This window comes from Mchenga conophoros, linkage group LG1 (genome assembly GCF_057382185.1).
Source record: "Mchenga conophoros isolate Kocher_MC1m ecotype Shallow Benthic linkage group LG1, M_conophoros_male_GT1.1, whole genome shotgun sequence".
Taxonomy (NCBI): Eukaryota; Metazoa; Chordata; class Actinopteri; order Cichliformes; family Cichlidae; genus Mchenga; species Mchenga conophoros.
In genome coordinates this window covers 17,297,099-17,321,558 of record NC_140526.1, presented here as the reverse complement: position 1 = coordinate 17,321,558, position 24,460 = coordinate 17,297,099, and the positions used below count along the sequence as shown (strand labels likewise).

The 24,460-nt window shown below is 40.9% G+C and overlaps 1 protein-coding gene across 3 annotated transcripts; it reads left to right on the top strand.

Moving 5' to 3' along the window:
- Positions 1 to 7,659: 7,659 nt before the first annotated feature.
- Positions 7,660 to 17,385, top strand: wt1b (WT1 transcription factor b). Of its 3 annotated transcripts, XM_085268169.1 has the most exons (10): positions 7,660 to 7,762; positions 10,994 to 11,317; positions 12,514 to 12,636; positions 13,355 to 13,454; positions 14,703 to 14,783; positions 15,276 to 15,381; positions 15,464 to 15,611; positions 15,708 to 15,797; positions 16,442 to 16,534; positions 16,668 to 17,385. In XM_085268169.1, exons 2-10 carry the CDS (start codon positions 11,014 to 11,016, stop codon positions 16,787 to 16,789), a joined length of 1,167 nt encoding a protein of 388 aa, XP_085124295.1. In that variant the 5' UTR covers positions 7,660 to 7,762; positions 10,994 to 11,013; the 3' UTR covers positions 16,790 to 17,385. The 3 variants fall into 3 exon arrangements, with proteins under 3 accessions (XP_085124295.1, XP_085124288.1, XP_085124279.1); XM_085268162.1 differs by lacking the exon at positions 7,660 to 7,762 and having other exon boundaries at positions 10,534 to 11,317; positions 16,442 to 16,525; XM_085268153.1 differs by lacking the exon at positions 7,660 to 7,762 and having other exon boundaries at positions 10,535 to 11,317.
- Positions 17,386 to 24,460: the final 7,075 nt, after the last annotated feature.

Here is a 24,460-nt window from a genome sequence, read left to right as displayed (position 1 = left end):
CAGTAGCCTTAACCGAAGGCTGTTGGTTGGCGCTTGTGTAATACCCGAAGTACGTCTGTCCTTATTGCTACTTTTAAATACGCCGAGGATTAATCTAATGGACACGAATTAGACTATAATCTGATTCCTGTCCATGATGGTTTATATATTGTGAAAACTGCTAAATTGTATTTGTCATGACTTCCTCTGACTTCCATTGCCTCTAATTTATGTATTCCTCTCCTTTCCTGGAGGATTATCCCTGGATGTCTTGGATGAGAGGTGAACCTGAACCCTGTGAAAGGTTATCTGATTTAGCTGTAGTCCATCTTTGCAGACCACCATGGAAGGCCTGGCCAAGAGCTCTCCAAAGTAGGAAACACCGCCAGTGTCAAAGGGCAGTGTTCTTCACCATACACCCGCTGACCTATGGATGCACGTGTTGGGCCCCTATACCGTGCGGGATCCTGTGTATTGTTACAATGGCAGGTTACTTGGTGATTGAGGTGAAGAGGGTAAGTGCAGCAGGAGGTCACCCTGAAACTATGGAGTCGAGTTACTGACATCTAAGTACAGGGTGACGACACTGGAGTCTTATTAAACTCCAAGCTCCAACATTCACCTCATCTGCCATCAGGATCTGTGTATTTTTCACAAAATTGGAAACTATGGAAACCCATGACACTGCATCATCACTGGCTGGTAGTCAGTTATTTCTCATAGCACTTACAGAAAGGGAACTTAAATCTGTTGCATCGAGGATAAATAGCTCAAAATAGTGGACTGGGGGGAAATGACTGAAGAAGCGTTTCATCATATTGCTCGTATGATGCGTCATCTTGTTGGGAAGGCAAGTGCCTGGTACGATATCCCAGCTTCAAGATCTCCCTGCCCTTGTGAGCTGTCATGGCAAAGAATTTATAGCCATTTCTCTACAAGTGTGCTTGTGTAACACCGAGGCTTTCATTATCTGATTAACAGCTGTTGTCAAGTGCCTGGTGTATTTCAAGTCCAGAATAAGAGTTTTGTGTGCTTTGAAGCTCCAGGTGCATGTGAGACATTGTTTTTGTCTTCTTTAAAAGGTATTTAAAGTGTCATGGAATGTTATGATGCTTAATAGTCTTTATCATATTTGTCGAACAGTGCTCTGAAAATAGCACTGAAATTGGAGCGCAATAAACCTTTTAACTCAGAGGAGCCCGTACCTGGTACATGTATTAAACTGGGATTTAGTCTGTCTTATATCATTAAAAATCTAAACTGGCATAGATGACTTTAGAGGAAAGAAAATAGGCTAGCAGCAGATTTCACCCTTTTTTCAGGTACTGACACTGATGTGTCTTAGTGTGTATTTTTTCCTCTCTTTTATTCATTTGTTTGTTTTTGTTGGCAGAATTTGTGAAAGGCTAGTTGTAATTCTGCTTTTGTCAAGCATTGTTCCCGTATAAGGTTGTGAAATAATGGTAGACATTGCCAAAGATTTTTCATTAAAATCTTCTCTTCTCTTGTGTTGTGGTAAATTCCAATTCTCCTTTGTGTGTACGTGTGTGTGTCTGTGTTACAGTAGGTTGTTATTTTTCTCGGGGTAACAGAAAGTGATAGTTTTCATGTGTTTATCTTGTAACTATTACTTCTTTCTTTTTTTTAAAGACTGCATTGTAGCTATAGAAAAACTTCAAAAATGACTAAAATGCAAATAAGAACTTTAGGTGTTGGTTCATGCTCCATCTTTAATATTCCTCAACCCACAGTATATGTCTGCTAAAGCTAATTGGAAACAATATTTATTGTTAAATGTCTGCACTGACTTCATCCCTATTTGCTTGAAGGAAAATTGCACACGCTTTCATGCTAAACTGCTGGCGAATTGCCTGCTCAGCCTCCTCAAAGATAAATGACTGTGTCATAATAGCTGGTTGAGCCCAGGTGTCTGTTTTCTCCCTGTCGGCCAGCCAAGTGATGAGTATCCATGTAAACCAGTCTCATGGTTGTCATCCAACATGGCTGCCTACCTTCCACCCACTAATTGTCTGGTTCCCACAGTTCTGCCTGCTTTCACAGTCTCCAAAAGATCCCCTTGCTCAGACTCATCTATCAGCCAGTGACCTTGTCAGAGAGCGTCGCATGAGTAACTTCCCTATTTCTCTAGGTGGAGCAAATTGCTTGTTAATTACTTATAAGCTGACCCATCCTCCCTTAAAAAAGGTAAAAACACATACAGTTAACAAATAAAACATTAAAGTCAAAGTCTTAAGTATGAATAAGTCTAAGGCCAAAGTGTTGCATGGCATATAAAATCCTATGGGGCCAATCTGATGGGCTTTTGTTGTTCATAAATGCAGGCAAGAAATGTATAATAAATCACTTTGATGATGACCTCTGGGTTTTTATTTATTTATTTCACAATAACCAGTTTACTAGCACAGAAACTAGTAAACTGGTTATTTTATTTTATTTACCTTTTCTGCTCCGTACTGAAGTTATTTTGGTTTGAAAGTTGTCTTTAATCCTCTTTAAATAGTTTTTTAAAAAGTCCTGAGGCTAAAAAAGTGCTGATTAGGTTAAATTCAACATAATTGTAAGGGCAACTGGTAATTGTGGTTAAGTCTACAGGAAATGGATATACAATAAGCCTGTGTAATGTCCTTTGCAGTTTTGTGTGTTTCATTTTCACGCTCTGAATACATGTTTGATGAGCAGTCTCATCAAGCTGAATGCCTGTTTATTCTTGTGATCACTTATCTCCTCTTCAAGCAGATAATCAATCATGCACTGCAGCTAATGTCACACCTTTGCACTTGTGAAAATTTTTTTTTAGTCCACATAGAATTTCTGGTGATCGGCTGTGTTGTGTACACCTTCTAGATGGGTGAAAAAAAGTCTTTAGATCACCAGAAAAAAAAAAATCAAATACCATTGTTATCTTACCGCTGTTATCTCACATAATGCTCCGCTTTATATCACACTGAGGATCACAGCAATCAATCAGTGTGAGTTTGCATTTGTGGTTTTGAGTTATCTGAAGTTGCTAATCCCTCAATGTGGAATTTGTGTGCTCTGTTTCAACCTAATGGCATCAGCAGGGAATAAAAGCTGCTGTTTTACAGGAACTCTAGCGTTCCTGTCTAGATAGATTGAGTCACTAATAATAATAATGGATACTTTATTGATCCCCATGGGGAAATTACTTGCTTTTCTCTGCATTTGACCCATTCACTCAGTGAAGCAGTGGGCAGCCCACTAAGCAGGCGCCCGGGGAGCAGTGTGTAGGGACGGTACCTTGCTCAGGGGTACCTCAGGGTAGCCGTTAAGTGGATTCGAACCGCCGACCTTCCGATCATGGGGCGACCACTTTACCTACTGAGCTATCCCTGCCCCACTACACTAGAACTGTGGCTCTGTCGATGATGGAATGGCCTCTTGTCATCAGAGAGTGTTTATATTACACACTCTCACAGGCTAGTAGGGGCAATAAGAGTTTAAAAGTCACAGACACAGTCAAAAAAAAAATCTAATGTGTTTCCACCAGGGATACATTGTGCAATGTCTGGCGCGAAGCTATAGATGCCAGAGCTCAGAAATACTAATTAGAGGCATGTTCAACTACGTGACCCTGTAACTGCAAGATTCTGTTTAGACTGTTTCATCAGTGCTGATAAATGCAATGGTGAAGACAGAGAACAGACAACTGTTAAAACTTTCTCAGTAATGAATGTAACTGACAAAAAAAAGCAGAATTGTGTTTTTTTCTTTTTCCAGAAATTATTTAGGGTTTTCAGTTCAATTCAATTCAGCTTTATTTAGATCTTACCAAATCATAACAACAGAGTCGGGGCAAGGTGCTTTATACTGTACGGGAAAGATCCTACAGTATTCTGGGGTGGCTGTAGCTCAGGTCAGCCACTAATCAGAAGGTCGGTGGTTCGATCCCAGGCTGCCTCCTGGCTGCATGCCAAATATCCTTGGGCAAGATACTAACCCCATGTTTGCCTACTGGTGGTGGTCAGAGGGCCTGGTGGCGCCTGTGTCCGGCAGCCTCGCCTCTGTCAGTGCGCCCCAGGGCAGCTGTGGCTACAATGTAGCTTGCCATCGCCAGTGTGTGAATGTGTGTGTGAATGGGTGAATGACTGAATGTAGTGTAAAGCGCTTTGGGTTCCTATGGACTAGAAAAGCGCTATACAAATGCAGGCCATTCTGGATAAAACCACAACCATCAATCAGCCCCCCTGTGAGAAGCACTTTGTGACAGTGGGAAAGAAAAAATCTCTTTTAAGAGGAAGGAACATCTAGCAAACTGGTTGGGTAGAAGGTGGGGGAGGGGCTGAAAGAGAAAAGAAAAGAGGACAGGGAGACAGGACAATACACGGAGTAATGAAGTAAGAAGACAAGTGAATGGCATCCGGCAGTGCTATACAAAGACTTGGGAATGGAAAAATTGAGTGGTGAAGATGTGTTGTTTACGTCACAGTGTATCACAGTGTTGAAACAAACAAACTTAGGTTGTTGTTGTTTTCTTTTAACAGACTTATTTTCCAGGCCAAACAAAGATCGTGTCATGAACTAGCTGTGTGCAGGCAGATGAGGACCCAAATGCAAAACTCACGGAGACAAAGGCTGAACTCAAAATCTCTGCTTTATTGCAGGCTTCACAAAGAAACAGAACTAAACTGGGAATGCTAAATCGAGGGAACACAGAGAAGGGAACACAGGGAAGGGAAGAGACGTTGACGACGCGACACTGAACTGAAGGAGATGTGGACATAAATGCACAGAGGGTTAACGAGGGAAGTGGGAGCACACGGGGAACACAGGTGACACTGATAACCATAACAAGACTCGGCAGGAGCAAACACAACACTGACGGGAGACCATCAAAGTAAAACAGGAAGCACACAGAGGCAGACCAGGGGGAGAGAGAGAGCACGGGGAGAGCACAGACATAACGGGCTGGGGAAGACAAGGAATAAAACACAAGGAGGGGAAACGAGGCCTCACAGATACACAGAGGGGGCACACAGGGGGTAAAGTCACGAGGGGAAATCAAATAAGCAACATCTTAACAGAACAACCTAGGAACCATGGCATAAATAAAGAACAAAATACAAAAACAAAAAGCTTTATTATGTGTTTGTATCAGGACTGAGAAAATTGCAGCAAATCAGTATTTCCTTACAACCATGTGTCAGAGTTCACGGTCTCATTTTGTGCTGATTGCAGTAACTTGTATATTTTCCCATCACTGTTCGCATATCTCATAGTTATCCTGTAAACATTTCCTCACCTACCTTCAGAATGAGCCTCGAGGGTATGACAACAGTCTCTAACCGCTACAGATATCTTAAAATGTTTTCTGATGACTGTGTAAGCCTCAGCCACAGCTGCTAGGGTGCGACCGCGTGGAAGAGGTTGTGAATTACTGTAAAGAACCGATAAAGACTGACCTTGATCTTGACACACACCCATCTGCTAGGATGAGACATCACTGAGGAAAACTCACTAGTGCGGCACTGACATATGAAATGAGTGTAAAATAATAATTTACACTTTCCTCAGAATTAAAAGTTGGTTTCTTAACTTCTATAAATAATAATAATAATAATTATTATTATTATTATTCTCATTTCAGATTGCGGGTTAATGATGATGATGATGCGTCATATGCTTATGCTTGTACTTATACATTCCCATAAAGTGACACAAACCACTCTTAACAGAATTTTAACCTTCTGAGTCACAGATATGTCCCAGAGTGAGATGTAGGTCATGTAGTCATCTTATGGCCAGACGTTTTAATCAATGCTTTATGCAAGGTCAGGATCATTATCTTTGGTGGCTTGCACAAGGCTCATTTACCTTTTTGAAAGTAGAGATTACAAATACAAACATGTGAATAAAGTGCCTTTATTTATAGTTGTTCTTTAACAGATCACCAAGAGTAGCAACAAAACAATTCAAACTCTTCTTGTCGTTGGATATCATTAAAAATGTTTTTTTTTCTTTCTGTGCCTTAATGCTTCATTGTCCCACAACTCGTAAAGAAAATGCAGACTAAGATGTTGTAATGAACAAGAGTGCTGACATTTGTTGCTGTTCATTAATCACACGCATACCACCCTGTTTCTTGTTGGTGGATGACGTGTTATTATGCTGCTGAAAATAGCTACAAGCTAAAAACTGCAGTGCTCAATTTGCTTATTGTTTCATTTCGTTTTACAATTAATTCATGTATTTGTGTCTTTACTAGTGGAGTCGTGTAATGAGAAAAAAACTAGTGTTAATGAGCTGTGTAATTTATTGACTTTATTGAGATTAATAAAGCTTTCAGAAATGCATTTTAAAGACATTCTTTTTTTGAAAGCATTTATCTTGGTTGAGTTTTGTTAGATATACTTGTTAAGCTGCTTATTAATGCAAATATCTAATGAGCCAACCACATGGCAGCAACTCAATCATTTAAGCATGTGCCGTGGTCAAGATGACCTGTTAAAGTTCAAACTGGGCATCAGAATGAGGAAAAAAGTCATTTAAGTGTGGTGCTGTTGTTGCTGACAGATGTGCTGGTCTGAGTACTTGAGAAACTGCTGATCTACTGGAATTTTCTGCACACCAATGTCCAGGGTTTAAAGAGAATGTTCCAAAAAAGAGAAAATATCCATTTAGCAATACTTCTCCGGCAAACATACCATGCTGATGAGCGAGAGGTCAGAGAAGTATGGCCAGACTGCTTCGAGCTGATAGATAAGCAACGGTGACTCAAATAACCACTTGTTACAACCAAGATAGGAAGAAAAGACGGGCTACAGCAGCAGAAAACAACATCGGCTGCTACTCCTGTTAGCTAAGAACGCTAAACTCACACTAAACTGAGGTTGCATTTCAAGCAGATTCACCAAAACTGGACAACAGAGGTTTGTAAAAACGTTGCCTTGTCTACAAAATTTGTGCTCTTACATTCTGATGGTAGGGTCAGAATTTGGCGTGGGCAACATGAAAGTATGGCTGCATCCTGTTTTGTATCTGCAATTAAGGCTATTGTAGGTGGTGTTTTCTTAAGACATTTCAGGCCACTTAGTACCAACCTAGCATCATTTAAACATCTGAGTATTGTTGCTGCCCATGCCTATCCCTTTATCCCTGACAGTGTACAGTGAATCATACAATGCTCTCATAAAGCTCAGATCATCTGAAACTGGTTTCTTGAGTTTGAAAATGAGTTCACTGTACTCAAATGACTTCCACAGTCACCAGATCTGAGTCTAATAAAGCACCTTTCGGATGTGGTGGAATGAGAGATTTGCATCGTGGATGTGCAGCTGACAAATCTGCAGCAACTGTCATGTGAATATGGACCAAGATTGCTGAAGAATGTTTCCAACACTTTGTTGAATCCATGCCACGAAGAATTTAGGCAGTTCTGGTGGAAAAAGGGGGGCTGAGCCCCTATTGTAACTATCAAGGTGTACCTAAAAAAGTGGGAAGTGAGTGGATTTCCTTTTTGCATTTCACAGAGGCTCACCTACTGAAGCTTTTCAAATGAATAAAAATGGCCAATAAGAAGAAACCAGTGGGTGTTTAAAACATCACTGGACAAGTGTTGAGGCTGACACGTGACCTGTAGAACTGCACATTCTCCCGCAGACCTTTCTTCTCTGTTTCTTATCTCCAGTCTGATATACCACGCTTTGAAGAGTGCTTGGAGTTGATATGGGCTAATTAAAACAAGTGTACAAGCTTTATAAAACATAGCTTGGTGTTCTCTTTAAGAAGAAAAAAGTAATTTGAGGTAAGGAACAAACAGTTCCATGTGTACCCTTCCTGTTTAACAGAAACCAGCATATTTAGAAATAAGCAGGGATTTGGGTTTTTCTGTGCCACTCTCAGCACATCAAACTAACACCTGCTGCTCTTTGGCATTTCTCTGCTGCTGTTAAATGCTATAACAAAGCTACTGCACTGCTGATTACTAATATTTCAAAAATGTTAATAAATCATTTTAAATCATCTGTGCTCTTGTTTTGAAAAAACAGAAACTGCCTTGTAACCTATGATCAGATCCAATAGCTTGAACGCAGATGTTTGTTTAAATGGAAAAAGTAATTTATTTTGCATCTGTCCTGCCAGGTCAAATATCTCTGTAGTTTATCATGCATCTCTCTGGCTTCTCAAATTCCCCCTTAGTCATCGTGCTGTAGAAAGTTCCAGTCTTGTGTATTTCTTGTTAGGGGTCAGAGGCAGTATTGACCATTTCCTTTCTACTGCACAGTAATGTTGTTTTAAACCCTGAGTTAACCATAGATCGATCTGAAGAATGGGTGTATTTGGGGACTGCCATTCGTCATAAGGCTTGAAAGGGTTGTTTTCTCCCGACCCTGTCACCTTTGATGAATTCCTATTAAAGGCTCCACTCTGGAAGGCACAGCCAGCATTTGCCTTGGCTCAGACACACTGCATTTCCTCCTCTTTCTCTTTCTAAGTTTGACAAGATACTTTTAATTGTTCCACAACCTTTTGTCCATAAAGGACATCATTTTAGTTTCTGTTTGTTTGTGATGGGCGGACCACACAAGGTTTTTAAAAACTGCATTGGGAGAAATTAATTTTCTTCGCTTCTATTTTCAAATCTGCGATGTGGACATCCTCTAAATGTCAGCGTGTTCCTCAGGGATGTGGGGCTGCCTTTGCACTTGTTTATTTCCAAGAATAGAGCAAGTAGGAAAACTCTTAATCTTCTCCATGTCCGCAAACCACCCAGATGAATCTGTGCTTTAAATTTTAAGGGCATTGTAAGGTTATGACCACTGTAATGGATTTCATCAGATACGGTCAATAAATTCCTGGAATATTTCAGAAAGCAGCAATTCAAAGTACTTACCATGAGTACTGAAAGACGCATCACTGTAATTTTGCAACAATGACTGACAATTGTCTCTGTAACGCTACTTCAGCAGTTTGTCGGGTTATTTCATCACTCAAAGCAGCTTGTCACCTCTTTCCTTCACTGTTTCCTTCTCTTTCTGTTTCCCATTTCAAAAGTAACTAACCCACCACTTATTTTTAAGTTGATTCTGGGGTCAATAACATTTCTTGAATTACATTGGAGAAAGTGATGAAAGAAACTGGTTAACACTCTTACCATGTCTCACACTAATTCACCGATGGACAATTTATCCACAGTATTGTGGGTCTGAATCGTAAAGTTATCCAATTTGGCATCGGTTCAGAGTTAAAGTAATTGGAAGTGACAGACTACTTAAGACTTTTTGCTCTCATTCATGTCCCCAGGAGGAAAAGAACAAACATTATACACAGAGTATGAGCATATTACCGACACACTCTGGGCTACAAGAGAAATAGTACATTTTGTGTTTTAGATCCCAGTTTTCTCAGTCGATAGGCATGGTGAGGACAGACAGTTTTTGCACATAATCCATGTTTCAAGATTTCTAACATGAACCTCATTAATCCAATACCAAATCACATTTTTTATACATTTTAAACAAATGCTAAAAATGATACAAGCACTTTTTTTTTTAGCTTGATGATTACCATGGTCTTATCTCGGGCCAGCTATGATTGATTGTTTCACTGCACTGCTTATAGCACATATTGTGATTCTTTTAAGCTTTTAAAGAAAAGAAGGAGGAACCCGAGTGCTGATCGCACAAATACTGTAATGTTAAAAGATCCAAAGCAGCTGTCTTGGTTTTTATAGGCATATTGAAGTTACTGCATTCCTGTGCAGTTCCTCTGAGTTAAGCTAGAGTTAAGGTCAAAACCCAATCTTTAACATGCTCATACACACACACACACACACACACACACCCTCTCTTCTAATAAATAATTATCCCTCAGTGTGATGTGGCTTTGGTCCAAGGCCCTGGAGTTTATGTGAGCTGCTTTTAGTAAAAAACAGTACCATATCCAAAATGGAAACATTCCGGCCACATTTTATGCATTTTTGTTTTTACCATTTTTACATTTTGAGCAATTACTGTTTCACCTGTAATTTTTATTCAGTCTAGTGCAGTGTTTTTGCAAGCAGCTGTCTTGCTGCTCGCTAAACTGTTGCTTCATCCAGTAAGTATAAATTTTGAAAGTGTATATTTCTGAAAACAAATGAGTCAGAGTCATAGGAGTCCAGAACGATAAGCATTTGTAAGAACAGCTCAGGTCACTAGTGCACTGACTAACATTTTCATTTTGCTGTTTTTGAACACATGTTTGAAAACATTTTTTCTTTTCAAATTGTAGTTGCTCAGGTTTCTAGTTTGTTCTGCATCCTGAACACTGGACATGTAACACTGACTCCCTCTTTCATGCACATGTACGTGCAATCGATGAGAAACGCTTAAACTTGAACAAAGAAGGAAGAACAACACCCTCTAATCTAAATGTGACATTAGTTAGAATCTACTCAGAAGTGCAGTCTGTAAAAACAATAAAAAGATTTGCAGTCTCAGCTGGCTGGGGAAAAGCAAGGGAGTCATCCTCTTCTCATCCTCTCTTGCTCCTCCCCTTCTTCACTGAGTTATTCAGTATTTGAGCCTTCAAGAGAATAAGGAAAGCCAGACATTATAGAGACAGAGGGACAAGGAACTGTTTATCTCACAGGCTCCCACTTCAAATCCACGGCAGGTACCCAGGGAGCCTGAAATTTGGCATCCAGATTTTGTTCAACAGTCAGTTATTTTCATTATTCACTTTCTCACAAAAGATTGGAAACATGGCTCCTCTAGCGCATTGTGACCACTGATGTCTGTTTCTGCAGAAGTATTTCCTCCATGCTTCTTGTTTCTTCAGATATTGTTTTTGTTATGCGCTTAAGAGTTCATTAATGTTACTGTGATTTCTTAGTTGTACCTTCTTTTGGAATACGATCACTACTTTTTTGGACTGGATTTTCTTGAATCTCCTTCGCTAATGTTGACCGAACCGTGTGGAACCATGTCACTGGGCTCAGATGTTCGCGATCTGACCCTTTTACAACCTGCGCCTCCTGTGCCATCCTTACCAGGAGCTGGTGGCGGCTGTGGGATGTCTGTTGGCGGGGGCCCGTGGACCCAGATGCTGGACCTCCACCCTGGCTCTCCATACAGCTCCCTGCCCTCCCACCATTCCCTCATCAAGCAGGAGCCTGGCTGGGGCACCGCTGATCCGATAGAGGACCCTCACTGTGGACTTGGGGCCTTCACAGTGCATTTCACTGGCCAATTTACAGGCTCGGGCCCCTGTCGGACCGGGGCCTTTGGAGAACCACCTTCAAACCAGCCAAGAATGTTTCCCAATGGAACCTACCTGCCCAGCTGTGTGGACAGCCCTCCTACACCTAGGAATCAGGGTAAGCATTCTTACTGCTAATCCCTTCTGTGATACCATCAGTCAATAAAATGTTTTTTTAGAGACAGCATCATTCTATACTGCCATTAAATGTGCTCTTGATGTTTAAGAGTGTTGTCAGTAATGTTGTGTCTGAGCAGCATGTCATGTTCTTTACTAGGTCATTTCAAATCACAACAAATCCTTTGGCATCATCATTATTATTACCTCTCAGTTTTGGGTTTAATTAACACAGTATTGCATGTATACATAAAAAGTGTAAGTATAAAAAATAAAAATTGAGTCCTTTGACTTCGGCTGCTGTTTGAGCAACTTTTTATACAAAACAGAAGATTAGTTTGGTTCTTATCTGGAATCATAATTAAAAATGAAACTACATAAATTTTGTTTCAATGTTTCTGTACAGGAGATAAGACACATCTGCCACTGTCATAAACAATTCTTGCATTTGCTATCTGCTGGGGTACATTTAACCTACATGTTTGCCTGCTGCTTTCAGAGGAAGTGTGCATGTGAGACTTCTTTGCCCAGCGCAAAGTAGTTTTTGATGAAGTGATAAAACAGAGTGGTTTTCTGCAAGTGGCATGAATCAGGGAGTTTGTGAGTCATTTTTCTTAGAAATTTACTGACATCCCTTTTGGGCCTGACGCTGGGTATCACAAACTGTCCATACTGCGTTTGTAAAATAGACATCACATTCACTTTCCTTGTGATTGTACAATTCTTGTGTGCTACAGCAGAATACATCAAAATAGTTTTCGTTACATGTTTCTTTCCCCGTCAAATAACTAAAATGATACTCTTTAAAATTTTCTCTCCCCTTCTATTTTTTTTTTTTTTTACAAAGCATATGCTACAGTAGCTCACATCAGTCCATCTGTGGTGTGTCTGCCAAATTTCTTTTTCCACCTGCCATAAATAATGCAACCACAAAGCCAAAGATAGATGGGGGGAAAAAGAATATGTTACAAGGAAAGAGGATTTAGTAGTGCGATGAATGTCTCCCTGCGGTAAGCCTGCCAGGGACTAAGAGCTACTATCAAGGGGATATAGATAACTGACCAGATACTGAAGACTTTGCAAGCTTCAGAATGTTGCAGTGATGTTTGAGATGATGATCTAATGACTCGAGCAGGCAAATAGGCTCATTTTATTTCCATCACCTCTCTTTTTTGTTGTTTTTGTTTTTTCTCTCAGGTTACGGAGCAGTCGGTTTAGACAGCAATCCCAGTTACGGTCACACGCCGTCTCACCACACTCCTCAGCTCTCCAGCCTGTCATTCAAACACGAGGAGACACTGTCACCGCCAAACAGCATAGGTAACTCTTTACGCCCCGGCGCCTTTTCATTTGATCTGCAGACTGGAAGGCTGTCGTGTCACAGCAAGGTTATATAAGTAACCCATCATTTTTCATATCACAACAGAACCGCTATTATCCATTTCCCTTCATCTCTCCCCATCTCTGTCTGCACACATATTCATATACGCAGACATACATAAACACACTCTCCCGCTTGCTCTTCAAGCATACAAAAGGTTAATGATTCTGGAAATTATAACTTGAGGAAATGGCTTTATGCGACTCTGTTGGAATGTCAAAAACTGTCTAGGGACCAATATACTATGTGAACCTGAAAAGGACCAGTGGTTCTCAACGACCTGTTCTCCATTCTGTTTTTTTTTCTCTCTTGCCGTTCATGTGTCTTTGAAATGAACTCATATTTGTTTTACAAATAAATTTAGTGTGTCTGGAAAAATGATTCAATATAATATCAATGGTTTAGAAGCATTTATATCGCAAGTGGAACAGTGATGTATTGTATGTAATATATAGTTTTAACCAAAAACCACTAAAATTAACAATGTGTTCAGTGTTTTCTGTTTTTTTCTATGTATTTCACAGTTTCATGATCTTTTCTAGACTCCCAGCTTTTCATTTAAAAAAAGCATATTATTTTAAAATCTGAAAATGAAATTGTTGTAAACACTGCATCCATATTTTAAACCAGCCTTTGTATTTTTTTCATTTGATTTAGTTGACCAGCAATTTCCAGCGCCTAATCCTATGTTCAGCTGCCATAATCCTTCAGACTCTTGTCCGAGCAGCCAAGCGCTGCTGCTGCGAAATTACAACAGGTACAATAATTTATCCCTGTATGAGTTTGTTTTTCCTTTATTTCCCCTTTTTTCTGGTCCTCAGTCATCAGTTCATGTCAGATTCTTTCCACTGACACCATATGCAGCTTGCTCACTTGCTGGTAATTTTTAGAAGTGTGAACTCTCCCTGATCCCACATTAAGCCCCGTGTTTGCCTCTACAGCGTCTGGGTTGTGAATCCTAATTTGTTCTGAGGTTAAGTGCTGCCCACTGGTGCTCAGCAGGCCAAAACAAACACTTAAGTGATCTACTGCTGATGTGTCTCAGTCCACCCTCAGGAAAAATGAGGAGAAAAGTAAAAAGGAGAAATGTTAAGTGAAAGTGAGAGTTGCAGAGAAGCTGCCACTGAAAATCTGCTTATTTGAATCTGTAGATGTGTTTCTCACTTGTTTTCCTTTGGATGGAAAACATCTCAAAGGGTAAATTAGGATGAAATTCTTCAAATGCCGCCCCGCGATGTTGTTGAAGAAAAGGAACATGTACAACTCAAATACTAGGACGGCAGCTGATAAGAACGGGGAAGACTGCACTGTTGTTAGAGCTATTGCATGAACTGGAAACCCTCAAACAAACACGCACACGAGTGCACGCGCTCATACACATGGTGTACATATGTCAGATATCAGTGAGTCTTTGCACAGTTTTACTTAGTTCAGAACTGATTAGTGAGCCATCGCAATCCTTCCCTCAAGGACTTCTGAAGGAATGTGGTCCAGAATTCCCCTGAAAGTCTTTCCCGCCATTAATGATACCGAGGACAGAGTGATGTCATCCACGGGTCCAGGGTGTACTAGGCACAGAGGCTCTCACCCCCACAATGAGTGCACAATCCCATCTTCAAGTGTGCGAGTTTGTGTGCTGTGTTTGTGTGTGTCTGTGTGAAGTAGTGTGATCTGCCAAGGTAAAGAATGGCTCAGTGCCTGTGTCTTTTAATGAGGCCAGTGAGGAGTGTGGTGGGTGGACAGCATGTGTTAATAAGTGAACCATTTGGACTTCCCCTGAATGAAACATCTTCATTTTATGTACAAGGGAAGAAAACTGTCAGGAGGAATTCAGAGTAAATCTTGTCTGTGATTATTAATTTCAAGGTTATTTCCAAAAAGTAACCAAATAATAAATTTAAAAAAAACCTGAACATAGCCTATAAATTACTTTCCCCGCTTTCCTAACTCTGCTGTAAGTGCAGTGTTAACCCTGTTAATGCCGTATGCTGTATGTTTTACTCAGTGATAACCTGTACCAAATGGCATCTCAGCTGGAGTGTGTAACATGGAACCAAATGAACTCCTTGGCATCATCTATGAAGAGGTGAGACTTTGTCGCTTTTTATTTTCAACACCATATGGTGCAGTTTTTAGTCTTCACTGGTGCTTTGTTTATGTGCAGTCTTTCACTTCTAATGCATGTTCTAAATGCTGAGTTGAGCATTTGAAGGTTTTCTGGTTTAGGCTACTATAAAGTCATTCAAACTTTTAAAAAGGAAGAAAAAAGAAGGAAACAGAAAGAAGGGGCCATTTGTGCTAAAGAATGTGAGACGAAGCTTTCCTTGCTCAAAAAATTAAAAAAAAGTCTCAGATGAAGTTTATGTAGGATCCCGTCACCTAAATTTACAAGCTGAGTGAGAAAATATATCTTCAGGGCCCTGGATATATTGTTAGAGGCAGGCATGTTTAAGGGTTGTTTGGAAGAGAAGAGGAGAAAGGCTTTTGTTCAAGTTGGAAATCACTCAGGAAACATGGCATTTATGTCCTAAATACTCCACTGTTATAATTAACTTGTAACTTTGTTCCTGCCTACCAGCGGCCATCCAACCAGCTATGACAGTGACCCCATAGCCCCACCTCCACCCATGCTTGTCAGCACCCAGTACCACATACACACCCACGGTGTCTTCAGAGGACTTCAGGTTAGTCAGGTTTGGTCACACATATGAACAAAGACAGAAAGTGAACTTCCTCAGTGTAAATCCTTCTCCTTTCTTCTTAAAGGATGTCAGACGGGTATCTGGTATCACTTCCCCTGCTGCGAAGACTTCAGAGGCCAGTGAGAAGAGACCGTTTGTGTGCGCTTATCCCGGCTGCAGCAAGAGATACTTCAAACTGTCCCATCTGCAGATGCATGGCCGCAAACACACAGGTGGAGGCTGTTTAGAACATTTGTACTCATTTGTCCTGCCCACTTTGAAATGTGACGACTTTAGGCTTCGATGATGACGGCTGGTTTGTATTGCAGGAGAGAAACCATACCAGTGTGATTTCACAGACTGTGGACGCAGATTCTCTCGCTCGGACCAGTTAAAGAGACACCAGCGCAGACACACAGGTAGAGTGGTGTTAAGCTAGTATATCTAATCCCTCATTCCACTATAGATAGGTACATCAGGTTTCCTTTTTGGACAATACATTTAAAAAGTAATTACTTAAAGGATTTTGAATTTCCTGGTAGTGTGGAGGAGGCAGTTTTGAATGAATAATGAATATTTTTTGAAGCGAGAAATGAGTCATTGTAATTAGTGTTTCATTATTTATAAAATCCTGGCTGCTGCCTTAATTCGCCTTTTAACTCTTTTTTCTTAAACCTTCTTACTGCTTTCTAAAAATATAGCGGCCATCATTATTGCTTCAAGACCCCGTAATGCATGAAACTATATCATTCAATCCAGGAACACAACAAAATAAATATTTAGAAATTAATTCACTACGAGAAACAAATAATTTTTCTATGTATTGTGATTTTGTATTTATTTAATTGATAATACTGAATGCTGCATAACCAGAGTGATCAATTATAATCCATGAATGCTAGAATTCCCATATCTAGAATGAATCTAGAGTAAATTTGATCACATTTTCTTAATAGCAATTTTTAACCACTTAATCTTACACTTAACTTCTGACCCTCTTCTTACCGTTTCCACACTCATTCATGTTTCTGACGGTGCAACAACAACCGTCATCTCTGCGTAGGAGTGAAGCCCTTTCAGTGTGAGACGTGTCAGAGAAAGTTTTCACGGTCAGATCATCTTAAGACACACACTCGGACTCATACAGGTAAAACAAGTGCGTATACCTTTATTTTCTACTTCTCCATTCGAATTGATTTACACACAATAAGTGCCTTCACTGAATTCACTCTAAAGCAATGCTTTCTCCTGTTTTTCCCCTTTTTTTTTGCGTGTCCCCTCCTTGTCAGGTGAGAAGCCCTTTACATGCCGCTGGTCCAACTGTCAGAAGAAGTTTGCCCGCTCTGACGAGCTGGTGCGCCACCACAGCATGCACCAGAGGAACCTGACCAAGCTGCAGCCTGCCATCTGAGCAGCAAGAGGAGGAGGAGGAGGACAAAGAGGAATGTGACAGTATGTTGTGCCAGCTAGTAGAAAAAGATGCCTGGATCCTGGTCAGCGGTTATGGTGCTTTGCCAGACTTACCGAAGTGGCGAGCGCAGCTGACGCCTGCGTCAACGTCAAGACTCACAGATGATCCCCAAGGTCGTCAAGATGCACTTCAACCACTACTAGCAATAAAAGTGCCATTTTGAGAGGGTATAATGCCACAGTAACGCTGAGCCAAGATTTTTGTTTTTAACTTCATGAGATGAGGAAAATGTTGACATACTATTTTGAATATTTTACAACACATGCACTGGCTTCTTCTTTTGTTTTTAAAATGGTCTCACCTCTTCAATATGTTGGACATTGTAAACTGGATTTAGAGCAATAAGAACAACTCCTCAGTGTTTGTCTGTTAAGTTGAACACAGAGAATCTTCGGTTGTGGGAATGTCGACATCTTTATCTTCCTAAAGTGTACATTGACTGCCCAGATTGCTTTGTATATACTTCATGTGGTGCATTTGCTCACAATATATGGTGCCTTTTATATTCTTGTGCATTTATAAAATCTTGAGTCACATCAGTGCACGCTTGTGTTGGCGAGAGACAAAGGAGGTGTGGGTGTTGTCAGGTTAAGAGGCCACCTATGAGACGAGGTGGGGGTGTGAGGTGGGTGACAGACAGTAAAACAGCACCCCTCTGTGACTCTGACAGGTTGCAGATCTCACCCTCCTAAATCTCAAGCACACATCTTCATAAATAGGAACATCTGGAGCCCAATAAATCTCATTAGAAAAGACACATACCTCAGTGTCAGCAGGCTGCTCTCCACTGACTGCCCCCTTATACGCAGGCTGGGCCCCCAAAATGCACACATGCACATGCTTGAGTTCTTGCTGTACATAATAGCCTGCAGTTTAGAACAACACTTTACACCTTTTATCCACATGATGGCAGTGTCATCCTTTCTCGTCTTGCAAATGGAACTTGTACTCAGAGTTCTCGACTGTGACTGAATTCATATACTGTTTATATTTTACCACCTCAGCCTGAAGATGTCCAATTTATTCTTGCATGTTGAGTATCAGTACAGACTATATTTCGGTCCATGAAATATACATGGTTTCAATAGAATGTGTGTTTTTCAGCTTATCTGCAAATCTAGAGGAAAGGCGATGGGATGATTCAGCTTCAGAGGGTGTGTTAATAAAATATGACTCAGTGTGGGCAGAAAGTGTTGTTGCATGGCTCATAGTATGTTTTAACTGTTATCAGTGTGCTCGCATATGGAAAGCACAGTGTACGTTTAAAGAAGACATTTATCCAACAGAAGCCCAAACAGGGTACAGTGTGTACCTGCTCTTTTCACGGCAGCCCTTTTACACTTGACGAATTAACAAAGATTAAAATGCCTTTCTCCTACTTCAGGGTCACAGACGGCTCATTTGAAGTGCAGATTCAGGTTGTTTTCCAATTCCCATAATGGCAGGGAGGTAGTATCTCTGTGATGTTTTTTTCTGCTTCTTAATCCAGTGCACTTTGATTAAGAAGGGCTCGTCTTTGTTCTTACTCAGCGGGGGTGTTGTGAATTGCTGGAAGATCAGACGGACAGAGTGAAAGACAGAGCTGAACATTTTACTCACTTCAGTTCACTCTTTACTGGATATTGGCAAGGCTTTCCGGAGCAAGAGGTTCTGATGCTTTAAATGTCCTCAGTCTTTACTACCAACGACTATCACACTCACTCAGATCTGTGCCCTATACACTGATCTTCTGCATTTCTTTGCGGGCATGTGTATTACCCAAACAACACAATAAATGTATGCACTCAGTCCCATCCTGCCAAATGTTACCCCCAGTCTGAATGCATGAACACACACATAGGCGTACACACACTCGCTCGCGCACACGCCACCAGATGCCCCCTCAGCTGTACTGCTGGCAGTTTGCCTTTAAGGGGTGTCGGCATGGGTAATCTCAGGTGACGTACACCTGGTAAGGCACAGCCCAAGACATCTGTAGGACAGCAGGCCTGCTAGCTTCACAGCCTCCACAACCACATGCAATGTCCCGAAAAGGTTTCTATCAAAAGTAAAAGTTATTTAAATTCACTGTCACAAGGAAAGCAAAAGAAAAAGGTGCATCTTTTTCATGATTTAGTTGTATGGAACAACAAGCTGTTTTTTGTAGTTGGTTTAAAAAGGAGTGGTCTTATTTTTCACTATGTCATTCGGTGAAGTCCCAGGTGCTTCCAACATCAGCATACATTTCCCGCTGCGTTTCTTTGGGCCAAAAGACGTTATTTAACCTCCAGGAACTGGAAAGGTCAGTGCACATGTAGCACACACAGGCTCTTAGGAGCCCCAAGGGATTGTTAACAAGGTCAACCCTCCAGAGAGACAACTCAGAAGGGTTACAAGGAGGCCCGCATGCAAAAACAATGCTGTGCCAACAGGAGGCGCTGTCAGGTAATGTTCACATGTTAAGTGAAGCATGCTGTTAGTTTTATTCCCAGACAGCTTTCTCCCCCTCCCTTCAGGCTAGCTCTCTGGTGCAGAGCTGCTGCTTCACAGTCTGAGGGGGTCTAGGGGTTCTTGGGGGTATTCCCTGTAGTAAAGCAGGGAGCCTGAGGGGCTCTGGTATGTAGGAGCTTTGGGAATGCAGAGGCCTTGGGGGGCCTGGAGCTCAGATGGGGCCTACAGGGTAAACTTTCTCACTCAGGGAGCAGAGATGGAGCAGATACAGAAAGACAGCGAGGGGAAAACACCTTGAGAGGAGTCTGTTAGACATGCAGGCAGCAGCCGGAAAGATCCCATGAGGGTACACAGACACGGGAACAAACACACACTTACGTATACCCTAACCACAAACCAATATGTGGGACAGCAAGGAGAAGCAGATAGCACGTTTTATGTATTCACGTTCTCATCAGAAATTTCATCTTTTATCTTCCCATCATTTCTCCCTCCTGCTGTCTCTTCTGTGCCACGGGAAGATATTAACCTCTAACAGGATTAGATGTGTCTCTATCATGTGATCTAGAAGCTCACAAACCAACTCATGCCCCCTGGGGGAACAGTGGGATGGGAAAGACCTTGTCTCCCCTCTCCATCCCAAAGGTATCCAGATGCTGGGACATGGGGAGAGAAACCCACAGAAAGAGAGATGAAAATGTCGACAAATGGAGCGAGAGAGTCATTTTGTCCAAAGATATCAAGTCTCACGGGGACAGCATTGTCTACACCCTCACTGTGATGAATTTCAAAACAACTCAACTGCGGGCCACTTTGCCCGCCTTTTAATTAAAACTTGAGAAGTTCCTCTCAGCGTATATCATGTGAGATATGCTGCAGCTTGCCAGAATGTGTGAGTGACTGAAGAAGCCATTTGAAATCTGTTTGAAACTGATTTCGAGTCTTCCTGACCTCAGTCCAAAGGGCTCCCATTTCTCCTGAGGCAGTTACAATTAGTTACCAACTCACTAAGTTTATGGTTCCTAAATTGAAATATATTGCTCTTTAAAGCCTTCTCTCTAATTGTGTAGTCATTAATTGCTGATTCCCTATCTACACTGTGTTGATGGGCGCATAAAAACTCATGGTGATAGATGAGCGCAAGTGCAGTTCACAAAAAAAAAAAGTCAGGGTGTACGTCTTATTCATCCTCACCACCACTAGGAGGAGTAAAGTCCTCGGATAATTCTCTTTGGTAAAAGAAAAGATACAAAAGTCATTGTCCATAAGTAGAAACACATTTATTAGCCCACATTTACAATTAAATACAATCACATGAATTGGATGACAGACATAATGGCCTTTGCATGAGGGCAGTTCCCTCAAATCAGCCTAGACAGGAAGGAAAAAATATATTTCTGCAGTCATCTGGATGTTTGAAATGTTTTCACACACAAACAATTCCTCACACAAAGGCTGTTTGTACATATTAGCCTGAATAAGTCTGGTGGAAAAATCCTGAATACCTTTATTTATTTATTTATTTTTGGCCAAAAAAACCCCATCAAATAAAGACATGCTGAATGTTTTACATAGTGGAAAGACTTAATTGTGTGATTTAAGTGAGACTGAGGATGATTGGATGTTTTAATGTTCATTATGACAAATGGAGGGATCCGCTCTTTCAGTGAAATGTCCATTTCTGATGAGTTCTTCTAGAACAGTGATTGTGGGAAATTTCATCTGGTGAACAAGAAACTGAATAAAAAAAATTTGTTTAAAGTTCACAAGTAGGTGGTAATGCCTGGTACATTTCACTGTAGTTAATGTAAGCTAAGGTAAGTTCATGTTGACTGGACACTTTATATATGTATATTTTTTTCCATTAGTACATCTATCGACTACACAGCTTGTGTAACCAGGAAGTAGGTGCGATACTTGTATCAAACAATAAATAATCTTAAGAACAATGTTACTATTCTAAATGTTATGTATCTTTTTAACAACATCTTTGTTTACAGCAAATGTTTAGCCTAATAAGTACAGAAATTAATATATAATATTGTTTGAGCTGTCACATTAAGCCACGTATCATATCTATATGAAAAAAAATAGTTGGACTTTTTTCGCCTTTATGCCTGTTATTATATAATGGGCATAAAGCTTGTTATGAAAGCTTCAGAACGGGATGGGTCAGATGTCCCAAAGATCATTATAAACAACACCCTGGGCTATAAATCCCCAGGGTGGAAGGAACAAACACAGGACATAATAATAGACAAAGATGAGGGAGCGTACACTTGGATGAAAAATAGGGCATCGTGATTATGTGAGTCAGAGAGGAGCAGGGGAGCTAAGGGGGAATTGGATGCTATGCGTACTTTGTTATGGTGGCTGTTTAATTGTAGCAGTCATTTTGGCTTTGGAGCTGTTAATTGCTGATATGGAAATAGAAGTGTGCTATAAAAAAGCTCTTTAAGAGGAGATTGTTGGTGGACACTTGGAAATTGTATTGGATTGGAAGGGTGGGTGGGGGTGAGGTTGTAGACATTAATATGGTGCACTTTATGACCCTCCTCTCCCACTGTCTCCACCCTGTTTTCACCCAGAGGGCTCATTATTGTCAGAGGAGAGGAGCTGATCTACGCACACACTCATATGAGAGCCGTCTGAAGGCATTAATGTGCACACACTCCCCCAGTGTGAATGACTAGAACCTATCATAAACAGCAGGAGCAGACCGTTAAACATGGCCGCTAGGCAGGTAGTCCACGCCCCCCCCCAGTCCCCCATCTTGTTCATGCAAACACACATTTGGTTCTTTTACATCTCTGTGCACCACTAATACTTGTCCACCTTCACTCACACATTGGCTCAAGGACATAGATGCACCCTGACACATGACAACCCTCATATGGTATCTGGAGGAAGTACATTGAGTAACTTAGTGCAATTATTCAAATGTATGAAGCAAGACTGACTCCACACTCCTTAGCAAAGCAGTAGAGAAAATATTATGTTATCTAACAGAGAAAAAAAGAAGAAGCAGATAATACAGACACCTCCGCTCTGAACCTTCCTCAGAGCTGGACCTGTTTTTTTTTCTTTTTGACAGATAAAGAAATTCATGTATTCTTGGATGACTGTACAACTGGAGCCATGCCCATGTTTGTTAGCCTATTTCAACAAATTCTTATGGAAAAAAGCAAAAACCAAACATTCTTATTGTTAAGTTATTTAAACCTGAAAAAAAAAGCTCTCAAGTAATTCAAACCAGAGTAAAAATATCAAACATGACTTGGATATTTGGAGGATAGTTTTGTAGCCATTTTTGGCTTCTAGTTTGAGAGTGAAGAAGAAGGAGGTCTTTCATTAGAACGGAATAAAACAGCCCACACATACATTGCTCTGTCCCTTGTTCCTAATGAGCTTTATCGCATTGGTCCCGCTTGACTTGTCTTGCTAACTGGCACACATATATCCATATGTTCCACATGAGCAAGCAGAGGGGACAGGCTGGGTGGCAGAACTGCTTTCTCAGTTACATCTGAGAGTTTTACTGCAACAGCCAGGAGCAACAGCAAGTCAGCTTAACTCCATGTCTGCTTTCCATGTGTGTGTGTGTGTGTGTGTGTGTGTGTGTGTGTGTGTGTGTGTGAAGTCTGTAATTAGTCCTGAGAAGTGTTAATAGTGTTAATAGCGTTAATAGTGCGCTTGTTCCTGATGTTCAACGAATAAAAAAGTTGAATCCAGACTTGAAAAGTTGAGTTGCCTGGACGATTAGCTGTCTTCATTGGTGAAGCTATAAAGACAGGCAGCATTCAAACACAGGGACGTTTTACAGAGGTTAGGAAGGCAAGCCCCCCAAAAAGACTGACAAATAAATAAATATTGCAGCACAATAGGAAAGAAGTTTTGAGAAACTCAGTGGTGTGTTTAAAAGTATTACGTGTTGTATGTAGGCTGGTGTCCAGTCAGTGAAACAGATGAACACCAGTGTTCACCTGTACCTGTTACCATTTGTAGCAAGGACACAGAGAGAGCACGACACCATGTCACACTGACAGTGGAAAATTTGTATTTTAACTGGTTTTCTACATGCATAATGATTTTTATTAAGTTGTGACGATGATGCTGTAAATAAATGTAAATGTTGACCATTCAGAAACTGCAGAAACCCAGGATTATGTTTGAGGTTATTAATTTAGCTAGTAGTATTAGCTATATGAATTCCCAACCCAATACATTTAAGCATTTAGACTTCTACCCATCCTCTTCTGCTTATCCTTGTCAGGGTCGTAGGGGGGCTGGAGCCTATCGAGGCTACCACAGGTCACTAGCCTGGCGCAGGGCTAACACAGAGAGAGGGAGACGATTCGCATTCACATTCACATCTATGAGCAATTTAGATTCACCAACTGCATGTCTTTGGATTGTGGGAGGAAGCCGGAGTAGCCGGAGGGAATCCATGCAAACGCGGGGAGAACAGACATAACTCCACACAGAAAAAAAACCCCAGCCAGGTGGTGGAATTGAACTCAGGACCTTCTTCTAGTGAGGCGTCAGTTCCATCGTGTCACAGTGCTGCATTTAGACATAGTTAACCTAAAACTGCGGTTTGCCTTAAATGAAGTTCAAACTGTGTATCAGAATGAGGAAACGTGGTTATTTAAGTGATTTTAAGTGTGGCATTGTTATTGGTGCCGCTATTTTGGCACTTACAAATATGCAGTCTGTGGCAAACCCCTGAGTAAAAAAGCCTTATTGATGCCACAGATCAGAGCCTCTGATCTGATTCAGAGGAGAATGGCCAGACTGCTTTGAGCTGATGAACAGTAACCCGAATAACCACTTATTACCAAGGTATGCAAAAGAGCATACCCAATTGGAAAATTGTGCCTGTGTGGTATGCAAATTATGCAACTTGGGATTGGGATACATCAAGACAGGGAAAACATTAAAGATTTTTTTTTAAAAGGTGTGTGTAAGAGTGAGCGTGGGTGTGTGGGGGGATTGAGCAACAGTGTCCTGATCATTTACTGACATTTATTTTCACACACACACACACACACACACTACATTGTTCTAATAATAATAATAATAATGATAATAATAATAATCCAGGTTGATAGGTACAATGCCAAGACAAGGAATAAGTCTTTGGAGTGAGGTAAAAGTAAGCAAGAACTTACTCGTGAGAAA